The sequence below is a fragment of the Podarcis gaigeae genome, assembly GCF_964106915.1.
Source record: "Podarcis gaigeae genome assembly, chromosome: 5".
Classification (NCBI taxonomy): Eukaryota; Metazoa; Chordata; class Lepidosauria; order Squamata; family Lacertidae; genus Podarcis; species Podarcis gaigeae.
In genome coordinates, this window is record NC_139681.1 from 95654288 (window position 1) to 95670183 (window position 15896).

A 15896-nucleotide genomic window follows, 5' to 3' on the forward strand; every position below is an offset into this window, starting at 1 on the left:
CCTGCTGGCTGCCTGGTTTTTATAGGCAGTTTCTACTGTCTCAACAGTTATTGACCGATTTCCATAGTGAAGCAAAAACTAACATTTGAGTAATGCTTCGAAGGCTGATCCTCTCCGAAAAACCTCAACATGCACTGGATATGACTCCCGTCAGTGTGATAATAACTGAAACACTTTACTCAAAAGACCTCTTCTCCACCTCGACCAATCACTTGTTATGACACAGCCCTGAAGGGATAGGCTGCAGTGTGACGTTCATGCTGTTCTTATGAGCTACAATAAAGCCCAACAGGTCTGGCTGGTGTGGCGATCACACAGGGCCCCCGGACGTTTCACGGTCTATTGACCCTGTGCCACCACTGCGGTTGCTTTTTTCGCTGCCACCACCCCGCTTCTCACGGGGACACACGGAGTCCAGACAGTTGTTAACATAAACAAATAATCAAGTTTATTTTTAAGTGCAGGAATAAGCGTATGTTTCGGTTTATTTTTCTCTTGTCAGGTTCTTAAATCTTAGTTCCTACAACTTCAAACTGAATTATTCCCAACTATCTATCTAACTCCCTAACAAATCCTCTCACTCTCTCACAATACAACTCAACCCACTGCGTATTCCACCCTCTTCCTTCTCCAACACCCAAGCCTCAACTCCCAACTGACAAATCTCAACTCCCAACTGTCAACCCCCAGACCTCAACTGATTTTTCAAAACCTCCCATTCTATCTTTTACTCCCCCCTTGCATTCTCACTGGCCAATCACATCACACCCATTTTAACCCTTTCCTTGACACTTCCTAGGGGCAAACGCCACAGCTGGTTCCCTAACGGAACTGAGAGTGCATGGCAGAACACTTCCCAGAAACCTGCACCAGGCAAGAACTCCACAGCCGTCATGTGGGGATTGTTTAGCAGAGAAACCTCAGTACTTTTACACAATGACCTTTGTAGATGTGAGTTGTGTATCAGTAACAGAAATGTGCTTTTGTGGCAGTTCTGTGGCAGCGAGGAGGTGGTGGTCCCGAGTGCCAATGCTGTCAAGGCTTTGCTCTCCCTCCTCAATTGTAGGCACTGACTGCAAGGCTGAAAAATACAGCTTGATTGCTGACACTATAGGCCAGAGCTTTCCAAACTGTGTGTCACGGCACATTATTGTGTCAGCTGCAGTGTGTAGGTGTGTCACGCTAACGCTCTCCACGCTCCTCCAGGGGCTGGAAAGGGATTAGTTTAAGCTCTTTCTTGCTTGCTAGTAAATCTGAATTGCAGTGTCGTGAAATGATACATGTCTAAAAAGTGTGTCACCAACATGAGAAGTTTGGAAAGCTCTGCAGAAGGCCAACGACTGGCAAATGCACAGGGATGCAGCTTTGGTCCCTTCCCAGTTTTTAGAGTACAGGGTAACCACAGTCCGGTGATGGGTCCAACCCGTGACTCCCCTAATAAGAGCACCACTTACAAACAAGCTGGTTCTACATACTTTTATTGGGTTTAGAACTGGACAAATCACAAGTGTACAAAATGGTAGACCACACTATCAGAAGCAGAGGACTGTGGGTTGCAGCAGCATTTCTATTGACCCAAAAGCATTTTGGGAAATGAAAGCATAAATTGATTGGGCAAAAAGAAAAAAGGGTGGGGGCAAGGGAGAGAGAAGAGAATGGAGGCAAGGAATTACGTAACTGGCCAGTTCCAAATTAAGAGGACAAAACCTGTAGATTTTGAAAGACAAGCTGACCTGTCCTCATGTGCCTGCTGGGTTTACCTTTTGGAGGAGGGTGTAGTTCTGATTGGGGGTGGAGAAGCGGAAGGTGCTGGCTTTGCCAGCCATTAACAGGGCCCCAAGGCTTTGAAATGTTGTGCTATGCCCACCCACCCCAGCCCAACAAGGAGCAGATGCCAACCCTCTGCCTTTTTGGTCACAAACCTTCCCTGAGCGGGGCTCCATATCAAGGACTCTACACAACAAAGAGGGAGGGGAAGTGTGAGTCCCACTCTGGCTGCACAGCAACAATCACAACAGCAATAGCAAGCACAGGAGCCAGAATCAACTCAAGGTTTGCCCAGCCTATGGTTTTCAGGCCTATTCTACAAGTACATATGCACAAGAACTTCCAAAAATACTAGGATATGATGCAAGTAGTGACACCAACAGAAGAGGAGGGTTTTATCACATGGTGGTGGATGTTCCCTAGAATGACCACAAGGGGGTGGTGGTTAGACTGGCCCTTTTATACCCTGGGACAGAAGCAAGAGGTAAGCTGTGGCGGGGGGGCTCTCTAGCCGCCCAACACCAGCTGCAAACTCCAACAGTGACTGAAGCCAGAGCAGGCACCAGTGTTCTTTTTCCAGAGAAGCTGCAGGAGTCTAGCTTCCAGCCTCTGTACGGAGGAGGGGCCAGAGAGATGCTCTTCAATTGTACTTTGAGACCAAGGGAGGCTGGGGAAGAGGGAGCCAGCTGGTTGCTGAGGGCTAGCATCTTGTCTCGTAGATTCCACTCCTGCCAATGTACCTCACCCATTTGATCACATCGTGGTCACTGTAGTTCAGCTTTGGCTCAAAGACTTTCAGGTAGCGCACCTTCAGCCCAGATGGTGCAAATGGGACCTGTGCAAAAGGAGAGCAAGGATGGAGAACAGAAATAAGTCTACAGCCTGGATGCCGTGGGTAAAAGCAGCCCACCCCAACATACAGCACTAAAGAAACTGCTCATAGCAGGAGTCTTTTTTAGTTCTCTACCACCTCAGCAGTTCTGAAGATCTCCTTAAGTCAAAAGCGAAACTGCTGGCTACTCTTTAATAATTCCAGTAAGAAATCTGCAGCTGTTACCCAGAAGCAAACAAATGGGAGACAGATTTAAATACACAGGTGGCTTGCAGGATCCTGTTCATTCCCCAGCAGGGACATACATAAGAAGCTAATGATTAGCTGAACCACCACCTTGAACTGTGATAGGAATGTGCAAATTTTGCTTTCAGTATAACTTGAGATCTTCCTCAACCTCCCACTTCTGTCCCATGTTCCAGAGTTACCCTGCAGTGTCCTTGTGGAATGCCAGTTAAGCAAACTACCTTGCCAATTACCGTGGCTTTTGGAAGCTAATGACTCTCTCATTCCAGCTTTTCAACTCTTAGGAAGACAGTTCGGTTTGCAAGGGATTTCTTAAACTTGCATCATAATGGGAATCAGAACGAAAAGTCCTATAGTGATAAGCAGAACCTTTGGGGGCACACACACAAAAGCTATGGTGAAAGATTCTTCACTGACAAATGACTTCTGTTAAACAGGGGCATACAAGAAATTAATGCCTGTGCTCACTGCACCTTTGTTTTTGCAGTAATGCAGCCCCTTCTTGGAGCTGGAATAATTCATAGGTGGCTTCAGCAGCCATCAAGGAAAGGACTCTGCCCTCGTACCTCAAAGTTCATGGAGATCGGTGGCCGAGCCCATTTCTTCTTGTCGTTGGTGGGAAGAAGTTCTATCTCTGCGCTGATCTGAGACTCCTTCATTCCAGCCATACGCTTAATTCTAAGAAATGAGAAAAGGGAATAAAGAGGAAGCTGTTCTCTAAATCAGGTAAGCCTGGAGGGGAGTATGAGAACCGCCAGTACCAATACCCTTATTAGGCTACAGTTGTCTAGAGCAAGAAGTGTGACAGGACTGACTTACTTCCAGACAATGGCATTCTCACTGGCCTTGTATTTTGCCTTCCCTTTCATGCAGATGACTTGAACGCCACTTGTATTAAGAGGTGTTGGGATTCGCACCTGGAAGACAGAAGTAGTTTGAATTCCATTTCAACAGAAATGTCATTTCTGGTGTCATTTCAACAGAACTTTTCCCGTTTTGTCAACAAACAGGCCAGGACACATAAGGAGCAGCTGGCTTTGCCATCGATAGTGAAATGTATGGCAAAAGACTCTAGCCATGCTCAGCTACTAGCAGTGTGGTTCTGTTGCAGTGCAAACATATCCAGCCAAAACCTGCATCATATCCAAGGACAGTTACGGCACTCTGATTTTCAGAAAAAGCAAAGGCTTTGCAAAGGCCTGGCAGCATCTATACTCAGGCACCAAGAGGGGAAAGCAGGGACAACAGCCCCTGCCCCCATCTTTCATAGGCTAACAAGTTGGAGGTGAAGTTCCACAGAAGCCCCCTCCCACCACCACTACAACATAATGCCGCATCTTGCGCAAACCTGATGCCCTTGTTGCACTTACCTCTATCTTCTGAGCCAATAGGGAAGGCTTAAAGTTGGATTTGATCACCACCTTCACCTCCAGCTTGGTGCGGCCCACCTCCCGCACCAGGGGGATCACACGGAAGGGCAGGATAATGTCCTTAGTGGTTCGATACCTGAGAGTCAAGATTTAATATCCTTTAGTGGATGGAGGGGAAGGCATCCCAGTGTCTGACTGCTGGATGGTGACAAGAGAAATCGATATGCTTTCGCTTACAGAAACAGAAGGTGGCCATGCCACAGTTTGCAAATCCTCGCCTTGAGAGGACACTTGATCTGAAAGGACAGCCTGATGCTAAACCACTTGTTAGCTTTTGAATGGAAAGAGGACATAATGGACAGAGCAGGTGTTAAGTACAGTTAGGTTAAAAACTGCTCTCAGTCTACTTTGCAGAACAATTAAATGAAAATGCAATTTAAAAACCTGAAAAGGCAGCCACATCTATTTCCAGCAGACAAAAAGGTGCTGAGAACAGTGGAGCTTATGTACATTTATTGGGGAGAGGGAAAAAGAGTTTTCCTTCAAAGCCCAACTGCACCGGCTGCCAATTAGTTTCTGGGCCCAATTCAAAGTGCTGGTTTCGATCTATAAAGCCTTAGCCCGCTCAGGACTGCAATACCTCAAAGACTACCTCTCCACATATGAACCAACCCAGACCCTGCAATTGTCATCTGAGCCCCTTCTTCATGTGCCTCCTCCACAAGAGGTCCAGAGGGCAGCAACACGAGAACGAGACTCTTCTGCAGTGGCTCCCCGTTTGTGGAATGCTCTCCCCATGGAGGTTTACCTGGCGCCTTCATTATATATCTTTAGGCACCATTTGGCCTCCAATGTCTCAAGCAGAAGAGTGTCAATCATCACCACCCCACGATCAATGCAATAGTTACAAGCTCCACCCCTTGTGCCAGTTCTGTACTAAAAATGCAAGTGACCAAGTGAAGAATACTTAGCTGTGACTTGCAGGGAGCCCCCCAATGATTCCCCTATGGCAGCCAAGGCAGAGGCAAACCTGTGCAGCAGCCTATTCCCACCAGCCATACCTCATGAGTTCAAACTCGCCATCGGGGGGTATGAAGCTGATGCTCCGCTCCGAGTCAAACTTGCTGAGCCTCACGCACTGGTGGAAGGTGCAGTCATCAATAGCAATCGACTGCTTCCCGCTACGGCACAAGAACACAAGGAGAGTCACAATCAGAAGCACTTGCTGGCATGCATCTGAGGCTGCAGCAGCACTCAGGCTATCAGCTGCAATGAGACTACTCTACGGAGCACTTTGCCATCACAGGAGGAATTATGAAGTAAACGAGGCAGAGAGGAGAGCAACTGGAGCCAACGGATTCCCTCACAGGCAGTAGGGCTGTTTGGCTATCCATCAAGACTCAAGTAATAGGCTTTTCCCCAGCATCCCACCAGTGAGTGCTATACAAGGCTCACTCCTGCTCTGCCCATAACACTTCATCTGGCAGACTGGAGTCCAGTCTGCCCTGCCCAAGCCCTTTGGGTGGAAGAAGCAACATAACCCTACAAGAGGGATTTTGTTCAGACCATTAAGCAACAGAAGGTGGAAGGAGCTCTTTGCCCTCCAACCTTTGTTATTTCCATGTACCAGAAAGGACTTGGGGGCCAGAAAATTTCCTCTCTAGCAGGCTTAAAAGATCAGCAAAGTCACTGGAGTTTAGTGTTGACTTACAACATCCAGTGAGGTCTCACTTTTTTGCACCTTTGCTGAAAAAGGCAGGGGAGGCTTGTAGAAGAAAAACTCCAGGAACAATCCAACACCACCAAGATCTCATTGCAACTCTTGGCTACTGCAAGTGTTGAATGGGAGCAAGCGAATGACACTCGAGACACAGACGTCATTCAAGGAGGGTGTGCCAGAGTACAGAAGGGTTGCTTCTGGGCCACAGGGTACAGAAGGGGGTGCCCAAGACATGGAATGGGCATAGGAAACAGCTTGCTTCATATTTATATGGTTCAGGCTTTGTTTCAAGAGGGAGCTGGCTGAACAGCCTGGCCAGTATGTTCTGCCGAAAGGGTTTGGTAAAGGCTTCACTTAGCAACTTGTCTCTTGCATTCTACTGGGAATATCGCTTTGAAATTCAGGCTCTCTCTCACACACATATGATGCAGTGTTGAAGAAAAGTAATTTTCCCACAGCCCAATGAATTTACTTCTCTGCCCACTGTCATCACGATAAAACCATATTTAGATTCACCTTCCTATTCAAACTTCTCTCATGGGTTTCCCCACCTGCTTTCGTACCTGGGAGGAGGAGGGAGTTCCTGCGCCATCTGGCGACTCTGCTTAATGCAAGAAGCCAACCACAGCCTTCGCCAGGAGTAGTAACCCCTACTATAAAGCCTTATGAAACTCGCCCAGCTTGCGCAGGACTGTCCCCAGACCAGCCTGATGGGACAGCAACACTTTGTAGTGGGCTTTGTTCCCTAGAACAGGCAAGTGGCAGCTCAGCCTTCAATCACAGGCATGACCTGTGTGGAAGTGTCTAAAGATGGTGGCACATGCACAAGTCACACAAAGCAAAAAGATGGGGAAGGGGTGAGGAGTGCGTGCACACAGCAGTAAGCAGGTTATCTACCTTCCTGTTTCACTGGAGTCAGCAGAACACAAAAAGGAAAAAAAAAGAATTCATTAACAAAAGTGGTTATCAGGGAGTAAGGAGGGCCTCAGAGCCAGTCAGCCTGCACCACCCCAGGTGGTCCATTTGAAAACTGACAAGACCACAGACAGCTATGCTTTAGTTGAAGCTGACACGTGGAGGGAGAAGCAGACCAATGCTGGTTGTGGCATTATTCCACCCCGCCACTCCCATTCATTCCACAGACTAGCTAGCCCAGCGGGAAGGGACGCAATTTCATGGCTCTTAATTTACAGGCTCCTAACATATAATACACACTAGATTAGGAGAGTTTGCTAATTGGCCAAGCCAACAATAGGGGAATTTTGAGTTGAATGAAAAATCAGCTTTACTTGGTACCTCATTAAATCAAGATTCGCTATTTATACCTTCTGCTGTTCTCACTCCCATTCAAAACATCATCAATTTGGAAGTAGTAGCAGCAAGACTAGAGAACAATCGACTAGCTTACTGGAAATGGGTTATAAACAAAAGTGGTTCTGGTCTCAGCAGGGTGTAAAACAATCACCCTCAAGAAAGCTAGAGTGGCTTCCCAAATGAGAAGGGAGCAAGACAGGAGCAGAAAGACACACAAAGTTCAGCTGTGCCAACTGGGGCCCACAGTCAGCCCCCACCCCTACCTCTTCCCTGTTTCATCCGCAGTCCCTTTGCCTTGTTTCTCAATTACAATCTTGTCATTCATGCCAAACTTGCATTCTGGCATTCCGCTCAGGTAGCTCTTCATCACCACCCTGCCAGAGACATGGGCGCTCAATACCTGACCTGGAGAGAAACGCAGAAAGAACAACTGCTAAAGCAGGAGAGAAGAAAGTGTCATCACCTTCAACCTCCTTCCTTTATTTCACTAGAACAGGAGCCCCTTTGCAGCACTTACCTTGTGGTGACATCAGCAAGTTCACACTCTCCAGCACATCCAAGAAGAGTTCATTGCGACGATATTTGATCCCTTCACGCCTCCAGCCAATTTGACCAGTTACCTGGCTAGTAATCTGAGATTGCTCTTCCTTAGTCTGAAGGACAAAGAGCATACATGCTTTTAGGAGCCCAATATGTCACAGGCAAACTCTGCCAACAACAGAAGATTGCCCTGCATGACAATAAACATGCTACAAATAGACATACCTGCAACCACTACCCATTTATTCTATGAACACGCAAGGGGCCAGTGGGCAGATCAGTGTGGAGAACATCAGTCACGTCAACTAGGAAAGGAGGTAAGTTCTTAGGTGCATCTGTTCTAAGGGTCAAGATTTCAAGGTTACACCCCCATTGGGTTTGGAAATGTTACAATTGAAAGTGCACTATGCCCTCGTATGTGCTGTGGAAACAGGCACTTGCAAGCCAGGAGCCAGGAGTACGACAAGGAAACACAATTTGAATACTACAAGGAGGCTGAAGATGTAGTTATGCCAGAGAAAGGGTCACTGCCCACGCCGCCCAATCAACTGGTTTTTCATCCCAAAAAGACTCTACAATCATTCATGCAGCGCAAGGCCACTGGTCAGTCCCTGTTTCAGAACCGTCTCATAACTGGTGCCCCTTTGGAAGGACCTGGGAGGAATTTCAAATTTTCCTACCTGATGCTATAGGCAGGTCCACCAGTCACACGAGAGTGAGAAAAACAGATGCATAGCAGCAAGCGCAGCACATACAGGGTTAGGAGCCAAGCAGGTCAGTGGGAGGGAAGGAGGAAGAGAGAAGAGTGTTATGCTCAGGACAATCTCAGGTTCTACAAAGCTGCTCATCTAGTCAGTTAATAAGCCTGGCCTTCTCAACTTGGTTTGAGCAGAGCTGGTAGGAGCTGCAGACCGGAACATGTGGAGGGCACCAGGTTGAGAAAGGCTGGACTAGACTAAGCTGAGAATGCCAGCAATGGGGAAGAAATAATCTAACAGGCAGGATTGCAGGGCAAGACTCAAGGCCAGATTGCCTGGATGCCTCTGCAACTCAGGTGAGCTGGAGACAGAAAATGCTGTACTAAGCTAAGTATCTGCCCCTTGAGAGAAGCATCAGAAATAGAGGATGATTTCCTCTTAAATTTACAACATATATATATATATTGAGACCATTTGTCCATTCACATGTGACTTGAAACGGAATGATGGCAATGGATCAATTCAGACCACAGGCTAGCTTCTTAATAATAATAATTTATTATTTATACCCGCCTATCTGATTGTGTATCCACAGCCACTCTGGGCAGCTTCCATCAGAGTATTAAAAACACAATAAAACTTCAAACATTAAAAACTTCCCTAAACAGGGAAACTTCAGATGTCTTTTAAAAGTAACATAGTTGCTTATTGCCTTGACATCTGATAGGAGGGTGTTCCACAGGGCGGGTGCCACTACCGAGAAGGCCCTCTGCCTGGTTCCCTCTAACTTCACTTCTCACAGTGAGGGAACTGCCAGAAAGCCCTCGGTGCTTGGGCTAAACAATGGGGGTGGACATGGCAAGTACCTACATCCTGACCCAACTCCATGCCTATATCAATACCAGAACACACTCCACCTCTCAAAACTGGCTGGCATGTTGGCCAGGAGGTGGGTAACATGGCAGTAGTGGGCAAACGAGGCGGAACAGCAAATGTCAAATTTACCTTTGAACAGCAGGCTAGTTTCTAGAGAGACTCATACACCTCTCTTTATTCTCTAGGAAGGCTAGCAAGAGGCATTACGAGAGTTCAAGGGCACATTCTAGCCAGGTAAAAAAAAAAATGAAGGCAGGTGCAAAGTAGGGCAGGTGAGGGGTGTGCCTGAGAAGGGGGTTTGTGGGGGGAAGAAGCAGACTGAGGCCAGCAGGGTTTGGCCCCCAGGCCTGAGTTTCCCCATTGCTGGCTTAACACTACATCCAAAACTGGCCACTGATTATCCCAAAGGTACCTGCTGAGCAGCAATATGAATCTGGACTCCACTGCTCTTTCCCAGCACCAGACTGTTCATCCATATCAGCAGCCCACAGTGACAACTCTTTACTAGTCCCCCTGTTCTAGTGCAGCATTTTATCTACACACCAACCACTTTCCTGTTACCTCATGACAGCGTGCCAAATTACTGTCCAGGACTCACTGCATGGAGGCTGTACAGGCACCACTAGTATTAGTGCCGGTCAAATCTTTTGGCCAGTTTACAAGCCCTGTTTATCTATATCTGTCCCAGATTACTTACAGCATAAAACATGCCACTTTTCATGACTCCTTCCATATGCCACCTAGAACTAATTTCTGAAGCATCATCTGAATTACAGTGCTATAGTTCTGCTCCAGTCTTCTGCTTCAGAGCATTTCCAACATCCTTCTCTTGCCCTCCACTCCAAAAATAGAATCACAGAATTGTAAGTTGGAAGATACTCCCGAGGGTCATCTAGTCCAACCCCCTGCAATGCAGGAAACTCAACTAAAGCATCCAACAGGCTCATCACAGCTATCTGCCAATCACCCATTCCCACCACCCTTCTGAGTAATACCCCTCCCCACCTTCTCACTATATAGAAGGGTCTGGAAACTTCTGTTTCAGTGTATCTGAAGAAGTGTGCATGCACACGAAAGCTCATACCAAGAACTGACTTAGTTGGTCTTTAAGGTGCTACTGGAAGGAATTTTTTTTGTTTTGACTAAAGCATCCCTGACAGATGGCCATCCAACCTCTGCTGAAAAACCAAGGAAGGAGAGTCCACCACCTCCCGAGGGAGTCCCTCCTACTGTCAAACAGCTCTTAATGTCAGAATTTTTCCTGATGTTTAGTTGGAAACTCCTTTCTTGTAACTTGAAGCCCTATCTCATTCTTATCTTTCCACCTATACTAAGAGACCAAGGGCAGAAGATCTGTCGCATTCTCACATAGGTTTATTACAACAGTGTTCGTCTCTAGTCAGCATCTCAGCTTATTTTGATACAATTGCTAACGCCACAGAGTCATTACAGTGAAGAAGCCAACACCTGAAATATTTGACTGAAAGGTTTCTGAGTAAACACACAGGCATCCAACTTTGATATTCTATACCAGCACTGGATGCAGGCAGGTTATTCTAGAACTGGCAAAGCTGAATAGGGTCCTTTAATTACGCTGTTCTTTTAAAATAGTCCGAGGATATAAGCCAAGACAGGGATTGATACCCCTTATTTCCCGATGAGAAAAGAGGGACTCCTGAAAACCATCCATCTCCCAAAAGGAGGAGCTCCGTGTTTTATTTATTTATTTGTTGAATTTATATACCGCCCTATACCCGGAGGTCTCAGGGCCGTTCACAAAACAAGAACATATAAAACCACAATATGTATGATCAAAATAAAAACAGCAACCAAATAACCCCCCCCCAAAAAAAGAACCACATTTTAAAAGGGGATAGTATGTTTTAAAAATAGTCATTTTCTGTCACAGTCATTGAGAGTCTGTGGTCACTCTAACCAATTATGTACAGAAAAGTGCACACCCCCATATCCCAACTCTTCTTACCCTCTTTCCCATTTTTTACCTGGCTCTTGATTCCTTGCTGAGTTATGAAGGTTTTCAGGGCCCCCGTCTCGGAATTCTGAGGGTAACCAAAATCCAGGATTTCTATAGAAGGGGGGTAAAGAGTTATCAGAGAAAAGGCAACCACCAGAAAGTTTGGTGCATCAACTGCCACCTTTGCTCACGCTGATAAGCAACCACCCAATTCCCCACACCAACTGCAATCATGCTTGACATTGATCCCACGGAGCTGCCCTATACTCTGCAGCAGTAAAGGTAAGACAGACAGTCCACTTAACAGGATGGAATCCAGACATCCAAGGGAACCTGCTCTGAAGCAGGATTATCCAACAGCAGCAGAATAATCTATCTTTGCAGCGTTTTCTTTAGGTTTTGATTTTCGCATGAGCATACCATAAAAATCAAAACCTAAAAAAATAACAGCAGAGTAGCAGGTGTCGCAGGGCAGGCCGACCAGCCAGGCTTGGGAAAAAGAAAACTGCCATTAGCTGCCCCCACCCAGCCCCTCCCTCTGAGCTGCCTCTCAGGATCCAGATCTGCAACACAAATAGGAAGTGACACTGCGCTTGAGGACCTGCTTCCTGCTAGACTCCAGCAAGCTGAAGATCTATATAGCCTTCCCATTCTCTCTCCCAGACAGGATTGAATGAAGCTTTAGGAACCAGGCTCATAAATTCCAGCACACTGGTGCCATTCCTGGAATTCCACTATCTTTGTCACATTGATACAGCAGTAATTAAACCATGACTACAGAATTTGGGAACTAAGGAAGCTTAATTACGTTCTTTGGATCACAGAAAGACCAGCATTAAGAACTAAAGTGGACACCTGCCACCTTGTAAATGAAAGTACTGAACCTTTTGAGTAGTAGATAGCCTGTGGGAATAGAGTTGAACTGAAACATCTCTTAGTAGTAGCTGTTAAGAAAGATTCTTTAAACCAAGGCTTACCAGACTGTTAAATGAGGGTCTATATTTTTTTCCTGAATTAGAATTGCAAGCACACTTCACTTTTCACCTGAAAAGGTTTGCTTTTCGAACACATGGTTCACTTTTTAAAGCATGTAAAATGAAGAATTACCTGCCCTCACAAACCTAATCACATCTTTCTGTATGTGAAACGTTCCACGATGTGTCTAATCTGAGGGCAGGTAGTTCTGCAGAGTCCCTGCATCAGAATGGTCGAATAATGCAGCAGGAACAGAATTAGGGGTGCCAACTGCAAGGTTGCAGTTAGAACAGCAAATTCAGATACAACCAATTGTCTCCTTGGTGCAAGTTAGGGACTAGTCAAGTCATGAGACTTTCATTAAAGCAGAATTTCTATAAGTACACTAGTGACAATTATGGAGATAGTGTAAGCTTAGGCTGTTGAGCAGAGTTCTACCTCCCAAACAAGTGGTATTTGTACTACACACACCCTGCATTAAATAAAGTCTTCAGTTTGCAACCTAATTCTACAAACTCTACAAACAAAGCACATTACGAGTTGAAATCTTGTTTCCAAAGCTAGGATGACTCATTCACTTGATGGAAGAAGACAAGGTAACCTCCCCATCTTAAACTCTATGCAGAATTAAATACAAAGCAGAACCGAACTACTGTACAGAGAAAATGAAGTGCTTGCGGTGGGCTACACCCAACTCAAAGTTTTCCCAGCTGCACCAGCTCGTTATAACTTTAGCATTTAGCATTAAATGGAAAGTTATTGCAAGGCTAATAACAACAATAATAATTTTATTATTTATACCCCGCCCATCTGGCTAAGCACTCGGGAGACCTGAATGTTTACATCAACAACATGCCCAACACCTGCTAGCCCATACTGGCAACCCCAAGTTTACAATGCAAGTTCTGGGCATCTACTGCTAAACAAACCCCCCAGCATTGAGTCAGAACGGCTCATCCTCACCATCCAGTAGCTCATAGATGAGCACGAAGTTGTTCTTTATGTTCTCTTCACTGATCTTTCCAAAATAGGCAGTCATCACATCACACATCTTGTAGAGGAACTCAAAGACCATGGCAGCATTGACATTTTGCTTGGTGACAGCAGCCAGCCAGATGTTGGAACGCTTGACATGGAAGAAACTGGTGCGGGCAATGTTGGTAACAGGTGAGCGCACTTGCTGCCGTGCATGGATGACATTGACCCGGAAGGCATCCACTGCATTCCGCCTGGAGAATTGGAATGTGGCAGGAAGACAAGAGTAAGAGACCAAAAGCACCAGGCAGACAGGATACATACTATCCCACCAAGTTGTTTACCTATCTCTGCTGAAGAAACCAAAGTGGTGTTGACAGACATAGGCATGCTGACCTATTCCTCCAACTTCAGAAGGCATGCCTCTTAAGGATTCAGTCTGGTTTGCATGTATTGTCTATACCAAGTTTATTATTAAATAGATGTAAAATTTAGCTCTTAATCAGCGCTTTTCAACTAATGACACTTGAACAGCCAGGCATATGGTGAAGTATCACAAGTTGAAAAGTGCTGCTCTAAGCAACACTATGGACAGAACAACAGTATATTATATTGCACATGAAGCAACTACTTGCCTGTGTAAGAGCAATTTCAGCAGTGGAACAAGCTGCCCAGGAGGGCAAGGAATCTCCACCCTGGGGAGATCGTCAATCAGGAGGCTCTGCAAGCATCTATGGGAATGTTAACAACAGGGAACTTCCCAGGTCCCTTTCAGCTATGGTAAGAAACTTCAAAGCAGTACCTTTTATTTACCATTTAATGCTTTTAGGTACCAAAGCACATCATTCCTCACCATCCATGCATCTGCCAATGCATACTGAATATTTGGTTGCAGTAGTGAATGAGAGTCTGTGGCAATATACATGCTCCACCAAACTCAAATCAAGTCTGTGTGGCATCATGGCTAGAGCACCAACTAAGACCAGGGAGATCCAGGCCCAAATTCCCACTCAGCAACCAAGCTTACTGGGAGACCTGGGGACAGTCACTCCTGCTTGGGTTAGCCTACCTCACAGGACTGCAAGGATAAAATGGGAGGTGAGAGAGAGACCTTCCAAGCTATGTTGAGCACACTGGAGAAAGGGCAGGGTGTAATAAATAAAGCAAGGCAAGGATAGAGCACTATAAAATGTACAGGTTTATCTTTTCCAAAGCCTCCCGGATCTGCCTTTTGACAGAGAAGAATACTGAAGGAAAAACCAAGAGAGGTGAAGCCAGAAAGACAGAACACCTGATTTGTTGAAACTTTGGTGCTCAGCTGCCTGCTCTACTCAGAGTGCCAAACTGCCTTTAGTGCTGCAGACAGATGTTATACGTGTCTGTTTCACTCTTAAGAGAGTGCACTTTCCAAGCTTCTTTTGCATCAACGTTACTACATGATGAATCTGCCCAAGTAATACTAGCTCTAAGAATAATGGGAGGAGACTCAGGTGTACATAGCTTCTCAATACACCAGTTTCCTTGAGGTCAGACAATGTGTTATACAAGCGACTTAAGAGTCTGTAGGTTTCAACCTCTTAAACTGGGAGGGTGATGAGTTGCTTTGAAATGGGCCAGACTATTTGCATTAATGTTAACATATGCTTTTGATGTAATACTACAGTGACTTTGGCCATACTATTAAATTTGGTATATCAAATCAGTTCCCCCATACTGCAGTGCCCATTACATCCTGCCATACATCTCTTACCTATTGCTACAGCAGCCAATGAGATGGGATGAACAGAAATGGCGCCAGCGAAGAAAAAGGAGGAGTGACAGCAACAAGAGAAAGGTTAGAACACACACATACACACAAAGCACAATGAATCTGAACAAAAAGAAAGAAAAGAAAGAAGAGACGACAGACAGCAACCCCCTCCCACTCCAAAGTTTCAAAGTGGTACTTAAATTCCCTAGGTAGCGGCAGCTGAAGCTCTTACAGGGGCAGCAAAACGTACAGGTTTAACACTGTTCATGGAGAACCCAAGGTCAAGAGACAGCTACAGATCATGGCACTTGATGCCACTGATAAAATATGGGACAAGGAAGCCAAAGCTTGAATTAGCCTTTGGCCACACTTTTAATAGCCTGCTATGCTTTGGCTTTAACTATTTCTAGTCCTCAGCTGCAGAAACTTGAATGCCAACATTCATGCCCTAAAGATATTGAAGAGTAAATGTGACAACTCAGAATGTTTTAGAGTTTGTATTATTAGCTAGCTTTCAAGTCCATCTTACAACTTTGGAGGCCAACTCAGCTGCCTTAGGAGATGGGAAGCATCAGCCTGCCAGTTCTCGAAAGTCCTTTGAGGCACAAAACCACCAACTGAAATAAATTACTCTGTTTCTATGAGTGCAGCCTCATCCTATTTATAACAAAGACTCTTGGAACAAATACTTTGAGTTTTGAAAGTCCCTGCAAAACACTTTTCTTTGCCCTTAGCCCCAGTTGACAATTTCTACATCAACTGAAGATTCAGAGGGATGGTTCCACTTTTCAAGCCATTCTGACTCTGCTATGCAAATGCAGTATGAAGAAACACAAATTTTAATCTAATTCAAGTAGC

General features: G+C 45.6%; 1 protein-coding gene across 1 annotated transcript in view; it reads right to left on the reverse strand.

Annotated features, from left to right (window-relative positions):
- Positions 1-1461: 1461 nt before the first annotated feature.
- Positions 1462-15896, reverse strand: part of AP2M1 (adaptor related protein complex 2 subunit mu 1) — a 30390-nt gene continuing 15955 nt past the window's right edge. Inside the window, exons 3-11 of the mRNA XM_083739766.1 lie at positions 13277-13542; positions 11367-11449; positions 7767-7902; positions 7513-7654; positions 5277-5396; positions 4216-4351; positions 3665-3762; positions 3412-3523; positions 1462-2602 (exon numbers count right to left, since the gene is read on the reverse strand). Coding sequence (XP_083595892.1) covers positions 2468-2602; positions 3412-3523; positions 3665-3762; positions 4216-4351; positions 5277-5396; positions 7513-7654; positions 7767-7902; positions 11367-11449; positions 13277-13542 — 1228 coding nt within the window. The 3' untranslated portion in view covers positions 1462-2467. The remainder of the gene's footprint in view (positions 2603-3411; positions 3524-3664; positions 3763-4215; positions 4352-5276; positions 5397-7512; positions 7655-7766; positions 7903-11366; positions 11450-13276; positions 13543-15896) is intronic.